The sequence below is a fragment of the Pan paniscus genome, chromosome 7 (assembly GCF_029289425.2).
Source record: "Pan paniscus chromosome 7, NHGRI_mPanPan1-v2.0_pri, whole genome shotgun sequence".
Taxonomy (NCBI): Eukaryota; Metazoa; Chordata; class Mammalia; order Primates; family Hominidae; genus Pan; species Pan paniscus.
This window is the reverse complement of record NC_073256.2, coordinates 58,960,485-58,976,831: the sequence shown is the minus strand read 5'-3', so window position 1 is coordinate 58,976,831 and position 16,347 is coordinate 58,960,485. Positions and strand designations below refer to the sequence as shown.

At 39.3% G+C, this 16,347-nt stretch overlaps 1 protein-coding gene across 3 annotated transcripts in view; it reads left to right on the top strand.

Moving 5' to 3' along the window:
- The window catches only part of ZMAT4 (zinc finger matrin-type 4), a 381,480-nt gene extending 368,830 nt beyond the window's left edge, over positions 1-12,650 (top strand). For all 3 annotated transcript variants that reach the window (XM_055116502.2, XM_008976943.4, XM_055116501.2), the window contains one exon: positions 150-12,650. In XM_055116502.2, the coding sequence (XP_054972477.1) occupies positions 150-154 (5 nt within the window). In that variant the 3' untranslated portion in view covers positions 155-12,650. The remainder of the gene's footprint in view (positions 1-149) is intronic.
- Positions 12,651-16,347: the final 3,697 nt, after the last annotated feature.

The window sequence follows — 16,347 nt, the reverse complement described above, 5'->3', positions numbered from 1 at the left end:
AAGATTAACTTTACAAATTCAGATGCATTTGAATTTGATGGTTAAGGTAATATGAGAAGTAGAAGGGAGACAGGGGGTGCGGGGAGAAAGAGGTGTTGGAATTTGTAATTATGAAAGAAGGTAACACTGTGTTTCCTTCTGTCTTATAGCCTGAAGAATAAGTAGTGAAAGCATCAATCAAGAGATAAGAACAAAACATCAGCATTTCTCTGCCGTGGAGAATTGCTTATCAACCACCAGAGAAGGCTTCTTTCTTGAACAATAAACATTTCTTACAAGGATTCACAGATTCACATACGACTGATCTTGATTTTTGGAAATGAATGAGGTTTCTTTTTTCTTTTTCCTTTTTTTAATTTTGGGGTAAGTTATGATATTTGGATGGATTTTTAAATTCTTTCCTGATAACATATTTAGCACATGTTCTAAATTATAATCCTATAGCAAACAGTTGGAGCATTATTCAAACTGAAAATGGAAAAATTTAAATTTCCAATTTATTCTAGATTTCCTCAGAGCATAATTATTCTGTTAAATCCTCAATGAGTGTGATGTAAACCACCTCTATCCAGAAATATACATTCTTTTCTCATCATGTTGGACACAGTTGAGGGTGACATGCACAGAACTGGAACAGATCACTATTAGTGGAAAATACCAAATGGACAAATAAATACCAGTCGTTCTCCGTTCTCCAAGCACAGGAGCCAGGTTTACCATCTGAACAATGAAGACGAAGGGAGTAAATAAAGGAAGAATTCTCATCTTTTTTCCTGATCATTCAAAGAACAGTTTCTCAAGGTTAAGCCAAGTCCTCCTTGCAAGTTGCCAAATAATAGCTTAGGAAAAGAATTAGTCTGCCTGCATGATGATCTTCTTAGGCAAAAACGTCTTCACAGCCCTTGACCTTGGTGAATTTTTTTCCCCAAAAGCATCCAAAAGAAGAATTATAAACCCCAGAATGAGATGGAAATAAACAAGTATTTTTTTTTATGATGTTTGGCCTGAACTGTGGGCTTTAATTGGGGGATACTGATCGTTTGGAAAGAAGTGAGAAAATTCTGAAGAAATGGCGGCCTTGGGCTAGGCGGGGTCCCCTATTTCTTCTGTTTCTCACTGAAGTCCTACTGCTGAGCCAAGACTCAGTCACTCTGGAAAGAGCATGACCGATAAGGAAAACAGTTCCTTTCTGATGGGGAGCGTCTGAGTGCAGATCATGAGGCTCTTTCTCTAGGTTTAATTCTTTTCCATGGTGACCGGACTTGGTGTCTTGTAGCCTGGTTACGAAGTGGGACGTTGAGCTTCTACTGACGATGCCCTGCATGGACCAGCTGGGATCTGGCTGGGGCTGCCCTGTGTCCCTAAGGACCATAGGCAATCCATCTTCTTGTGTCTGCAATTTCTGGACACCCACTGTTTTCCACCAAGAGCTTAGGTGGCAACAACTCAGTGAGCAATAAACAAAATGACACAGAAATGCACAGTGTTGTTATGAAGGAGCCTGTTTCCCTGTGTTCAAAATCTGGCACCATTCCCTTGAGCAGGGCCCGCTCAGGAGGGACCAGGTCTGCCAGTTTCTGTGCCTGCAGAGAGACGAAGCCTCACGAGCCACACCCTACTCTCCAAGAGGAAAGGGGGTTGGATGGGAAGAATCTATTTTGCTGTTTTGGAAAGCACACAGCCGACCTACAAACCTCCTGTGATGGTGTTTCTTCGGATGTGTAAAATAAGGCTTTATTTGTCAATTCCGCTGTAAAATAAGCATTGTCCAAGTAAAAACAGCAACAACAACAAAACACTGTTTCTGTTTGGGTTTAGTGAGTGAGCTTATGCCCTAAAGTGCCGTGTGTGTGTGTGTGTGTGTGTGTGTGTGTGTGTGTGTGTGTTTAAAATAACCTAATATAGAAAAGTCTATGAACATAGATTTCTTTTACTTTACAGAGAGGCTATGCCAAACCCTTTATAGATAATCTTCCGGCCATAATAATCAGATTATTTCAGAATTCCTCATCTAAATACCATTGCTCCTTGGCAACCTGTCAAATGCAAGTGAATACCCTGCCAGAGGTTTTGTGTGTTTGTTTGTTTTCAAATTTCTTTATTTTTGCCCATGCAGATAATGGAAATTATCATTCTAGTGTACCCTGGAGATGACATATTTAGTTTTAGGCAGGAAGGGGCTGCTAATGTTGTTTACATTTTGGGAATTCTGGAATGGAAAGATTCCTACTTGGGAAGCTAGCTGTTTGTGGTTGTCTTTTCTGTTTGGTTTGCTGTGGTTATGTTTGTTCAGCTAAGTCATATCTTACCTTCCCATTTTTTTATGAGTGGATGGGAGTGGGATGGAAGGTAAATATTTTCAAATAACCAAATCAATTCTGAAGGAGAGGAAAGAGACCCACACAAACCCAGGTGTGTCCCTGTCTTACGTCCAGTCCACCCGGAGCTGCTGACACGTGGTCCCAGCAGAGACTCCGGGCAAGCTGAGAACATGAGTCAAGTGATTTTCTGTAAAGTGTTAATTAAAAGGACCTAGGAGAGAACCCATATGTTTGAAAGAGTGAAGCTATTCAAATTATCAATATTTACAGTATTTTTACTATTCCAGAGTTTTTATAATAATGTTAACTAAACTAACCAAATACTGCCCATTTAAAGTTTTGCTGCAGTGGGGGAAAAATTATTCAAAATTAACATAACACACAAGCTTAATGGACTCCTTATACTATATCAGAGTAAAATTATTTGTATTTAAAAGGTTAGTGGTTACGTGGTTGAAATTGTCTTCTTAAGAAGATAAAACACTCCTATAGTCTTGGTCATGCAGTTAATTTACTTTGCAAAAAGTTTTTCTCCGTCAGTACAGAGGTAAGCTTCAGGCTAGCACCTGTGCCAGAGGCCACAAACGCCACGGTAGTGAAACTCAAATTAATAGGTCTTCGTTAAATTTAGTCTCCAAAGCCCAGTGAACTAATAAATATAGTCATAAAGTAATCTGCTAAGTAGAGGGGACTACAGTGATTCCTTTGGCTGATAAAGGTAGCAATAAAACTCTCATCCACAATTGCTTGACTACAAAGACAAATAGGATTTGTGTTTCACTTGCCTGTTAGATGACATATATAAGCATAAATTGGAACTGAAAGAGTCTTTACACTTTTATATTGACATGAGTTTATTAGGTCAACCAGACCAAAGGATGAAAAATTTAAGATACATGAAAAATACTAAAAGTCCCATAGGAAAATTTGAGCCTTCTGGTTGGGGCTGGGGGTGGAGTGTGGGGGCATCCTAACTCTTCCAAAGCTGATATTTTGAGTCGGAAATTTCTGATGGGTCAGTGTGAACAAAGAATATTAAAGCCCCACTAAGAAAATTACCTTTTTAAACTGCCAGTTAAATAACTATACTGCCAGTGTAGTTATTTTATAGCTATAAAATAACTATACTCTCTCTATATTCCATCCAAACAAAATATTCATTGTTCACTTGGCCCACTTATATGAGGAACTGTTTTTCTTTTGTGACCAGAATAAGGAGGGTCCAATCAACATATTTTTGTGAAGATAGCCTTTTTTTTTTTCTGGCTTCTACCTAATTTATTTATAATAAAGACAAGCTAGGCTACCTCATAGGATTCTGGTGTGGATTCGCTAATTAATAAACATCAAGTGCTTAAAAATATGGATCTCTGTATAAATCCTGCCTTAATTTGTTTTCTAGTTTAAGATGTGCATGTCAAATCAACTGTCTGAATATTTGATTGTAATATTCATGTTTGTAAATTTGGCTTTAAATTTAAGATATAAAAATTTTGATGTGAAATGGAATCCTAGCATGGGTTGAGAGCATCTAACCCAAGACTGGCAGATATAGCACCTAGGGAAACAAAAAGCACCTGGAAACCAAACCAAAATGTTTTTAGAAGGCATTTTTGACTGGGCGCAGTGGCTCACGCCTGTAATCCCCGTACTTTGGGAGGCTGAGGCTGGCAGATCTCTTGAGGTCAGGAGTTCAAGACTAGCATGATCAACATGGTGAAACCCCATCTCTACTAAAAATACAAAAACTAACTGGCTGTAGTGGTGCATGCCTGTAATCCCAGCTGCTCCAGAGGCAGAGGCAGGAGAATTGCTTGAATCCAGGATGCGGAGGTTGCAGTGAACCGACGTTGCGCCATTGTACTTCAGCCTGTGTGACAGAGCAAGACTCTGTCTCAAAACAAACAAACAAAGAAACTAAAAAAGTATTTTAAAAGAAGGGAAGGAGAGAGTCTCAGCATTGGTTTGAGGAGTATATTAAGTAATTCTGTGTTCTAATAATTAAAATGCCAAGATTCATCAATGAGTTATATAAAAAGTAGACAGGATTTAAAGTGAAGACTATGATAATGTAATCCTTACTTCATTCCCATGTTGAGTGAAAGGTAAAGGGAAATCATAGCTAGTCCACATATTTCTAAATACCTGCAAGAGAGACTGTGCAGACCAACTTGATTTGTGTCTTCATAGAAAAATATTGAGTACTATTTTTTTAAATGATGTAGCCTAAAGAGAAAAAAATTAAATTAATATCTAACAGTTTCTTAGTAACACCATCTGAAGGCTCTATGGTAACTAGTTAAAAGATGATTTTACTGCTGGCTGAACTGTACTGCCATTTTCCCCTTATGATTAATTACTCCTTAGTCACTATTCTGAGTAGCAGTTTTATTTGCTAATTTCAAATGCCTCCACTTAATTAGCAATTCGTTCTGACCTTTAAAAACTACATTCTATAATCTTCAAATTACATGAGCAAAGGAAAAAAAATCCAATTTTACCTGCCTCCCACCACCAGCCACCCATAGCGGGTTACATTGTTTCTGGGATACCGTGAAACTATTGTACAGTGTCATACTTGAGTTAACGGTGGTTGTTTGAAATCCAGGCTAAAGTTCCCTCATCCTTCAGGGGGTCAGTAGGTTCAGTGAGAGGTAAGGATGCTCCAACTTCAGAGAGTTGAGGTAATGTATGATGTAGCACATCTGACTGGTACATTTTATTTTTTTAATTAAAGAAAAATGAGAAAAGGTACACACAATAATGGATTCCCTTTTGCATCCTTACTCACAGCTCTCTTTTGAGAATTCTCAGCACATTTTCCACTTGAATTGTTGCTCAATTAAGTGTCTGACACTAAGACCATCCAAAATTAACAATATGAGTTTTCCTTGGGGTTACCAAGTCAGTGGCCAAGGGGTCTACTTTGAGATCAATTTTTTAAAATTCTCATATTTCTTGAAATTGTCTTTATTGTTGGATGGGGTGTTAATCAGGGTGAATAACATTAGTGCTAATGATTTTACTGTTGATAATTCAAAGAGTTACCATGCTGAGTCAACCTCATATCCCATTAATCCACTACTCTGACTGTAAATAGTCTCTAAGAATCTCATAATCAGGGGATATGATTTGTGTCCCTGATATTAGTTCCAAGGAACTCATTAATACTAGATATGTGTAAGCAGAGAAGCCGGAATATTTCTCTATTTTTCAAAATTATAATATTTTTGGCTGATTTTGAGAATAATGGAATCACGGGCAGTCACTATGCAAGGAAGGCATTCTACAGCAGCCCTTATCCTCAGAGCCTCAGAGTCAGCACACCCTGCAGCGAAACCACAGCTCCTACCCTCAGCTGTCCCCATTTGGAGGGCATCCACTGTTGGCTTTAGGGCCATCCATACATGGTTTAAGTTTGTCATCCTTCTTGTGAATCAATTCTTCTTGTCACTTGTTAGATCCACTTGGTGGCTTTCATATTGGTTGGCTCTAAGGACCCCATTTTCAGAACGTTGGGGTGTTTAGTCCTTTTTTCCACCACTCTTTGGTTTAACCAGAGCACGTTGCTATTAAAAAGGTGACTGGTAACATGACAATACAATCGGTATATGGAAGATATTTGCCATTTTGGAGACGTATTTTTTTGAAAGCCAACAGGTTTCCACGTTCAACTAGTTATATTTCTATAAGCTTCTTTCTTCATTATCCCCTTCTTTACCACTTAATTGAAGGCCAATTACAAGCCCATCTCCTACATCTTTATATAAGCTACCATGTTTTGGTGTCCTTTAGGTGTAGAGAGTTTAATTGTGATGAAACCTGATCAAGTACCCTTTAAAAGCCCCCTATGGGGGTATGTAATAAAATGATGTTCCCCCTGGGGATTTGTAAAAAACATTTATTTCTTTGATAGTGTTGAATTGTAAATGAACTAAGTGCTTGAGCTTTTATTTTTCTAGTCACTCGTGGGTTCAAAAACTGCCCATCTTCCTTATGCATGGCGAACCTTTCTCTATGTGGAATTGACTCAGTCTTTCTCCATTTATACTTAGTAACACATCTTCATTACTTTAGGGTCTCTTGTCTGTAGATGTGCAGTGCAAGAAGGAATACAGCCCCCACTTGTAGGAAATGACTGATACTCTCTGACTTATTGCTGCGATTTGAGGCAAATATATCCTTTTTCTTTTGAAATTATCTTCTTTAGCCAACTTTTTCTGAGAATTGAGATGGGTACCCCTAAAATGGAAAAACCAATAATAAAACCCATTTCTGTGCTAAACTCTAGTTATCCAGTTTATAACAAGTAGTAAAAGGATCATTATATTATGTTTATCATATATTTACATATTAAGTAATTAATTATTGAATATAAAGCTTCAAAGAATGTTCTTGTAGAGGAAATGGTACAGGAGTTTGAAAACCTGTATTTAGAATATGATTCTGCCATTCATTGGTCTTGAGATCTCGGGCAAGCTTCAGTTACCTAATATCTAAAGTGGGGATAATAGAATTTCTTCTTGAGTCGTAAAGAGGAAACAAACTTACTACATGCATTTCTTCTTCTCTTCTCCACCATCAAACTAGCTAATAACTGTGCAGTCTAATACAGAACCATTGAATGGAGAGCTGGAAGATATCTTTGAGACCATGTTATCCGTCTCCCTTATTTTGAACATTCTAGTTGTTAAAAATATGCCATGAAATAGAACCTTATGAAGGAGAGGATCAGCTCTAGTATAACTCTTGTAGCAAATAGTCCCCAGAAAGGTAAAACTCAAAGTGTTCCAGAAGTTGTCAGTGTAAGTTCCCAAAAGGCACCTGTTTTCTCCTCCCCCTCATCTTCACTCATGTATCTCTGCCAGCATCCCCTCCTGCCCCTCAAGCCTCATGCCTCTCTGCCAGCAGCCAGTCAGGCTTTTAATCAGTATGAGGACCTCACCCTTGCATGTGGCTGAAGAATATTCAAGTAAGGAGATGGGCCAGTTACAAGCCCTTCTCCTACCTCTTTATGTAAGCTACTATCTCTTGGTGTCTGGGAGCAGCTGGCGAGGAGGGCCTGAGATCAATTTTACTCCAGCACAGAAGGAAAAGACATGCTGCTTCGCAACATTTTCCCACAGGAAGAGCAGAGTTCAACATATGTTCTTATATAGTATTTGTATGCAGCGTACATGCATATATGCATATAAATATAAATCGACTACAGCACGGCCTATTTATTTTGACATTCTTTCCTGTTCTTTAGTGAGGTGCAGAATGAATAACACAGCTGTGGATGTCTCCCCTTTGTTCTTTTGCTCATGATAGGAGCCATTTAACTAAACATGAAGCTGGATTTATGACCGCCAGTCTGTTTGAGTGGTAATAAATGTCAGACAGACATTGCTGAGTCATAAACTCAGTGAGTTTGAGCCTAACTCACGGCGTAAATCAGCTTTCTACATGTTAGCCCCAAATTCCAGAAAGTTGGCTCACTACAAACGGACATGAAGCTCCAACAACCCAGTCTTCCAAATATGTCTGCAGCTTGACACCCTGATTTTTTTTTACTGTTGACTGATTAGAATGCTGTCTTTGTTCAGAAATTTGCCCTATGATTCAAGGAGTTCTTCACGTCATGAATACCAGAGAAGCAAGCATGTGGTTGGTGTGTAGACAGAATCCTCATGATTGGGGGTGGACAGTGAATTCCCGTGGGTTGGAGCCTACTTATTTCTGCTTAGTTCTGTGCGAAGCATGATAGGTTTAGGAAGTCCCTGAGCCAATGAGAGCCCTGCTTGGCAATGAGAGAGGTCTGGGAATACACTGTTGCCCTTCTACCTAGAACCTGGGGTTCCTGTGCTATTCACACTGCTACGTATTCACTTATCTGGCTTTGGTCTCCTTGTACAGTCCTCAACATGTGCCCCAAGTGATGACTGCTCTGTCTAGCACTCTACTCTTAGGTCCCTTTTCATGGAGCCTGGTCCCTAAATGGAAGTTGTGTTTATTTCACCAGCCCCCTCAATCTTGATGAGGTGTGCTACTATTTTTCCCCTGCAGAGGTGAGTTCTGTTCTGGTCAGCTCTTTTATGCCAGCAATTACTAAGCTTCCAACCTTTTTCATGCTAGGAGTCTTCTCATCAACTGTGGACAGGACACTGACAGTCCAACAAGTAGAGAAAAAGAGTGGAGGCATGAGTTTATATGGTCTGCACACTTTTTTATAAAAAAACCAGCTTCACTGGTTCAGGTATCTGAATGGATTAAATAAATTGTTCACAGAATTAAAAATGAATGTAATTTGAAACTCTGCCTATGAATTGGAAGCATCAAAATGCAGTCACAAAAAGGGAACTGAAATTTAGGAGACAGTGGTTTTAGCCATGTTCTCCCAGTAGAGAAACTTGGGACTTTGTAAAGCAAGTTACTTTTATTTCTCCAGCCCCAACTTTTTAAGGTAAAACTAGGGGGAGATGGATCTAATGGTCCCAGTTACTGCCCTGTATATTTGAAATCAATGGACTATTAAAGAAAGTGACTGTGCATTTTTACTGCCATAGATTATAACAAAGTAGTACAGCCTGCTTTAAGTTAATTTCAGTATTTAAGAATGTGAATTAAAACAACTCAGAAAAGTGAATTTGAAAAGAGCACACGAGGATAGCACTGATGCTGCCTGCGTCAGTAAATGAAATTTGCAATGATTTTGTCTGGAATATTACACTAGCATCAACTCCCAAATGTGTCCAGGGCATTTCTGGATTTTACCCTGTGCCCTTAGCTTTTACTCTGATGCCATCTCCACTGGCCTCTCATATAATATGGTTTCTGACTCATTTACTTTTCATTATTGCGGATGTGCAATTGTCCAATATGTCCCTGGTTTCAGTTTACAGTGACAGAGCTGCCTTAGTTCTGTAACCAAATATGTAAAGCAATTTAAATAATTAAAACAATTTAAAAAAAGAACATTGACTTCAAGATCAAATCAATATGTAGGTTACAGGGAGCAGAAGGAAAGTTCTCATCCCAGCCACAGTGACAGAGTATTCTGCAGCCTATGTGTTGTCAGAACCATGCACATGGTTCTATGGTGTTCTGTTTCACAGCAGGGTGAATACAGTTAACAATAATTTATTGCATATTTCAAAATATCTGGAAAAGAGGATTCTGAATGTTCTTACCACAAAGAAATTATAAATGTATGAGATGATGGATGTGTTAATTATTCTCATTTGATGATTACACAATGTATAGATGTATTGAAATATCACACTGTACCCCATAAATATATATAGTTATGAAGTGTCAATAAAACGCTGAACAAATTAGACATAGAAGGAATGTATCTCAACACAATTAAGGTCATATATGACAAACCCACAGCTAATATCACACTGAATGGAAAAATGTTGAAATCTTTTTCTCTAAAATCTGAAACAAGACAAGGATGCCAACCCTCACTACTCTTATTCAAGATAGTACTGGAAGTCCTTGCCAGAGCAATTTGGTAAGAGAAATAAAGGACATCCAAATTGGAAAGAAAGAAGTTAAATTGTCCCCGTTGGCAGATGACATAATATTGTATATCTATATAGAAAACACTACATATATATATATATATATGAAATGCTAAAGACTCCACTAAAAAATTCAAAACTGATACACAAATTCAGTAAAGTTGCAGGATACAAAATCGACATAGAAAAAGCAGTAGCATTTTATACCTTAATAGCGAACTATCTAAAGGAGGAAACAAGAAAACAATCCTATTTGCAATAGTTACAAAAAAATACATAGATGTAAGTTTAACTAAGGAGATGAAAGATTTCTACACTAAAACTATAAAACATTGGCAAAAGAAATTGAAAAGACACAACTTAATGGAACGATAGCCCACACTCATTGATTAAAAGTATTAATATTGTTAAAATGTTCATACTACCCAAAGCAATCTACAGATTCAATGCAATCCCTATCACAATACCAATGACATTTTTCACAGCAATATGAAGTCACTACCTGACTTCAAAATATACTACAAAGCTATAGTAATCAAAACAGCATGGAATTGGCATAAAAATTGACACATAGATCAATGCAACAGAATAGAGAACCCAGAAATAAATCCACACACTTACAGCCAACTGATTTTTGACAAAGATGCCAAAAACACACAATAGAGAAAGAATATTGTCTTTAATAAATAGTGCTAGAAAAATTTGATATTCATATGCAGAATAATGAAGGTAGACCCCTTTTTTCTCACAATACACAAACATCAAGTCAAAATTAATTAAGAGTTAAATATAGGGCCTGGAATGATAAAACAATTAGAAGCAAACACAGAGGAAACACATCATGATACTGGTATAGGCAAAGATTTTTTGCATAAGACCCCAAAAGTACAGTCATAAAGGTGAACATTGACAAATGGGATTACATCAAACTAAAAATCTTTTGCACAGCAAATAAAACAATCAACTACTGAAGATGAAAATACAACCTACAAAATAGGAGAAAATATTTGCAAACTATGCTCTAACAAGAAGCTAATATTCAGAATATATAAAGAACTCAAACAACTCAATAGCAGAAAAACAATGTAATTTAAAAATGGGCACAGGCCAGGCATGGTGGCTCACGCCTGTAATCCCAGCACTTTGGGAGGCCGAGGCGGGTGGATCACGAGGTGAGGAGATTGAGACCATCCTGGTTAACACGATGAAACCCCGTCTCTACTACAAAATAGAAAAAATTAGCTGGGCATGGTGGCGGGCGCCTGTGGTCCCAGCTACTCGGGAGGCTGAGGCAGGAGAATGGCATGAACCCAGGAGGTGGAGCTTGCAGTGAGCCGAGATCATGCCACTGCACTCCAGCCTAGGCAACAGAGCAAGACTCCATCTCAAAAAAAAAAAAAAAAAAAAAAAAAAAAAGGGCACAATGCCTGGATAGATAGCTCTTAAAAGAAGACTTACAGATGGCTAACAAGTACATGAAAAAATGTTCAATACCATTAAATACTAGGGAAATACAAGTCAAAACCACAATAAAATGTCATCTCACTGTAGTTAGAATGACTATCATAAAAAGACAAAAAATAACAAATGCCGGTGTGGATGTGGAGAAAGGGGAACGCTTATATACTGCTGCTAGGAATGTAAATTAGTACAGCCATTATGGTAAACAGTATGTAGGATCCTCAAAAAATTAAAAATAGAATTACCATATGACCCAGCCATCCCATTACTGACTATATAATATACTCAAAAGATTTGAAATATGACCCAGCCATCCCATTACTGACTATATACTCAAAGGATTTGAAATTATATGTCAAAGAGATGCCTGTACCCCTATTTACTGCAGCACTATCCACAGTAGCCAAGAGAAGGAATCAACCTAAATGTCTATCAATGAATGAATGGATGAAAAACCATGTGATATACAGGCATACCTCATTGTATTGCACTTCACTTTATTGTACTTTGCAGATACTGTGATTTTTATAAATTAAAGGTTTGTGTCAACCCTGTGTAGAGCAAGTCTATCAGCACCATTTTTTTCCAATAGCATGTGCTCACTTTGTGTCTTTGTGTCAGCATTTTTTAGTAATGAAGTATTTTTAATTAAGATATGTATATTTGTTTAGACATAATGTTGTGGCACACTTAATAGACCACAGTATAGTGCAAACATAACTTTTATATGCACTCAGAAACCAAAAAAAGTGTGACTTGCTTTATTGTGATGGTCTGGAATGAACTGACAGTATATCTGAGGTATGTCCATATGTACATAATGGAATACTCTTCAGCCATAAAAAAGAATGAAATTCTGTCATTTGCAACAACATGGATGAACCCAGAGGATGTTTTGTTATGTGCAATAAGCCAGGCACAGAAACAAAAATACCCCATAGGATCTCATTTACATGTGGAATTTAAAGAATTTAACCTCATAGAAATACAGAGTAGAATGATGGTTACCAGAGTATGGAGATGGTCAGAGGAAGGGGGAATAGGGAGAGATTAGTCAGTGGGTGCACAGTCACAGCTAGACAGGAGGAATAAGTCCTGGTGTTCTATCTACATTAAGGTGACTATGGTTAACAATTTTGTATTGGATGTTTCAAAATAGCTAGAAGAGGGGACTGTTAAATATTCTCACCACAAAGAAATGATAAATGTTTGAGGTGATGGATATGCTAATTTCCCTGATTTGATTTTTACACAATGTACACGTGTATCAAAACACCACACTGTATCCCATAAATATGTACAACTATTATGTATCGATTGAAAACAAAATAAAAAAAAACAAAATAAAAAAACCCACAGATGTGTAGCCACTAATCATTAATAGGAGTCAGTCATCACCACTGGCCTCTGTGAGTACAGCCCAAACAGAATGTTCTTCTTCTACCTCCTGGCCCCTGAGCCAGAGAGAAACAGTACATGCCAGAGAGCTCTTTGAAAAATGAGGCAGCATCCCTTAGCCTGGTTGGAGGCATGCTAACAAATGTCTGTATGAGAAACAGAAGAGGCTGGGGCTGTCTCTTCTCACATCAGAAGCTGCAATTGGGAGCAGGGCGAGGGAAATGGAGCCTTCTCCATCCCCGAGCACAGTGCCGGGGTGGCTTCCAGGCTCCCGTCCCTTCCGATCAATTCCATTTAAATCTACCCACTATTGAAAAATGTGAAATCTTTGTCTGCTGTTGTGGAGAACACCCACTTGGTGCTGGATGGGAGAAAGGGAACAATGGGGATAGGGCTTTGGAACACAGCACAGTGAAGAGAATTGCTCCGGTAATAAACCAGCCCCGCAATGGATGAATGCTCACTGCAGGGAAAAACTCTGGTATAATAATGGTTGTTAGGATGGAGAATGTAAATAACAGGGAGTTTAAATTGAATATTTGAAAACACTGAGATCCTGTGAGTGTGCACTGAATTTTTATGTTAAAAAAGAGCTTTATTTAAACAGAAGGCCCGCAAAGGCCTCAAAAACATCCCTCATTTCACTTAGTAGGGAAAATATTTTCTGTTTCTCACAGTTGGAAATGACAGATATTGTCCCCTATGTGGAGTAAAAAACATCCCTTGGAAGGGGATGTTTTAGGTAATTACTTAAGCCAATTTGCTTCTAAAATGACAAGATTGGCAAACTGCCCATTGTCACATTGGCATATCAAATGATGATAATGTTCCCGAGGGATATTAAGGCACTATGTGAGTTCTACTTCCTGGGTAGGGGAGAGGACTGGCTCCTTCCTGGCAGGGAGGAGAGGGCTGGCTTCTGCAAAACTGTTGTAGCTCAGCAAAGGTTCTAGATTGCGGTGGGAGAGGATAGGAAAATAAGGAGGATGGGAAAGTAGAATTCAGGCAAAACCAGGGCTTCAGGAAGAAGGAAAAGTGTGAGTTTTCTGACATTTCTTTAGACATTCCACTTGATACTCATATAAAGAAGATAAGTTGAAAACTTACCTTTCTTGTGTCACCTAGACGGGGGACAGGCCAACAGTTTGCGTGATGCCTGGAGGTGACCTTCAAGGTATCTCCCTGACCTCCCGCCATTGTTTACAAAAAGCTCAGGCACCAGAGTTCTAGTTTCATTTCTGCCACCAACTCTGAGACTCTGGGAAAGACCTTCTCTAAGCCTTACCTTTCTAGTCTATAAAATGTAAGATTGGGCTGGGTACGGTGGCTCACGCCTGTAATCCCAACATTTTGGGAGACTGGGGCAGGTGGATCAAGAGGTCAGGAGTTCAAGAACAGCCTGGCTAACATAGTGAAACCACATCTCTACTAAAAATATAATAATTAGCTGGATGTGGTGGCATGTGCCTGTAGTCCCAGCTGCTCTGGAGGCTGAGGCAGGAGAATTGCTTGAACCTTGGAGGCAGAGGTTGCAGTGAGCAGAGATCGTGCCACTGCACTCCAACCTGAACAACAGAGCGAGACTCCATCTCAAAAAACAAAACAAAACAAAACAAACAAACAAATGTAGGATTGGTGTGAGATGATCCATAAGGTATTTGTTTTGGTCAGTCATTCCAGCTCATCCTCCTACCTATTCTCTGGATATATCAGAAAAACCATCAAATCAAGCCCTGACTTCTCTGCAAAACAAACTGAGAGGGTTGGCCAACTCACTCTGTTTGATGTTAACTTTCTGCCTCAAGTGTACATACTTTCTCTGAACAAGACCTTTCAGGAAAGGAGATGCTGAGGGAACCTTCTGGTTACTGATCATTGCCAATCTTCAGTGGAAATCTATTGTCATGAAGCACTGCCTTGGAATAATGAGACTTGTCACATCTTGAATGCCTTCCCAAGTGAGATACCCAGAGACCTGAACATCATACATCAGCAGAAACAAACATACAGCTGAATCTGGACGGAAACTAAGGAGACTGACCAAACGGCAAGGACTCGTGACAGCAAGAATTGCATGAAGGACCATTGAGTGATTTCCAAAACAAGCTTGCAAACTCTGGTGGGATTTGGGAGTGTTCCCATCCAGTGGAGCACAATCTGAATGTGGATAAGGGAAAAGGACCACATGGCCAGGCAAATGTTGCCAAGAGGCTGGAAAGAGAGAGACTAGAATGTAGCCATCTGAGTAAAACACACATCAAGAGCTGGTCAGGACAGGAGGTGAGCTGCCGGGGGTTTGCCTTGGCTTTCAGCTGGTGCTTTAGGGACTGCATCAAAAACAGGACCCAAGTTGGATGAATCTGGAGGAGGCAGCAGGTGGCTACAACCTGCCATCCCTGGACTGAGAAGGGGCTGAGCAAGAGTGAAAGCCAGGAGAGGGCACACATGCAGTGACGAGGCAGAGAGTTAGAAGCCAGAAGAAAGAACAGAATCCAGAAAAAAGCACCTCATTGGAGGTGCCAAGAGGCAGAGCCAAGTAGACAAACCTAGAACAGGGGCAGCAAGAGCAGAATCAGCTCCCCAAGCACCCACAAAGTTCTGCCTGATTGTTGGTTGCTACTCTAACTTTATTTCAGTTTTCTCCACCCATAGCTGCTTGTGATAGGATAAATATCTGATTTCTGTTCCAGTCCATCATGGCCAGAATGGTCAGGTTAGCCATGGCATTCAGCTGCTGAGATGCAGGGATTATATGGGTAATACAGGATCTGGCTCAGTGGGCCTGAAGCTGCTGCTGAATAATGCCCTCACAAGATATTGGCTTAGAGAATTTGGAGAACAGAGACTGCAGCCAAGAGAGGCAGGTGGATATAGGCTGCATGTAAATGTTGTGAAAAAACTCCCCAAACTCATTAAGCCAAAGGGAAAAGTTGAGCTGGGAACTGGGTGGCCAAACCTGCCTCCCCCTTTTGGTTCCTAAATAAGATGGCTACAAGATGAAAAGCTACGTGCCTCCGCCATATTTTGTCTACAAGGAAATTCCAGTGAGCTGCAAGATATTTGCCCTAATTTGTTTCTATTAAAATTTTACTATGGTAATAGAAATTGATAGCTTACCTTTGCAGGTGCAGTTGCCCTGGCCCACCAGACACAAATACATATCTGATTGTTTCCCTGACCTATTTTGTTCATGGTATCTTATGTAAAAAAAAAAAAAAAAAATGCAAATTCACGCTTGAACCCAGGAGGCAGAAGTTGCAGTAAGCTGAGATCGCGCCACTACATTCCAGCCTGGGCAACAGAGCGAGATTCCATCTCAAAAAAAAAAAAAAAAAATGCAGATTCACTAAGCCAGACAAAGGCAGGAGGGCCTATTTTTCCCTACCCCCTCCTACTTGAAAACTCTGTACTTCATATGCCACACATTTCCCCTTTAAATTTGGAGCCCTCAAAATCATCTTCGGAGAAAGGAATAGACCTGTCTCCCTGATGTGCCTCCTTAACTTTGGCAAATAAATGTCCTAAAATGATTGAGACTTGTCATTTTTCTGCATTGACGGTGTTAACATAGGCTCTTTGATCTACTCTCAAATTAACACCAAAAGGAAGGGCTATATTGTGGGCACAAGTCACACTATTGCAGATTTAGTTTCAATGCA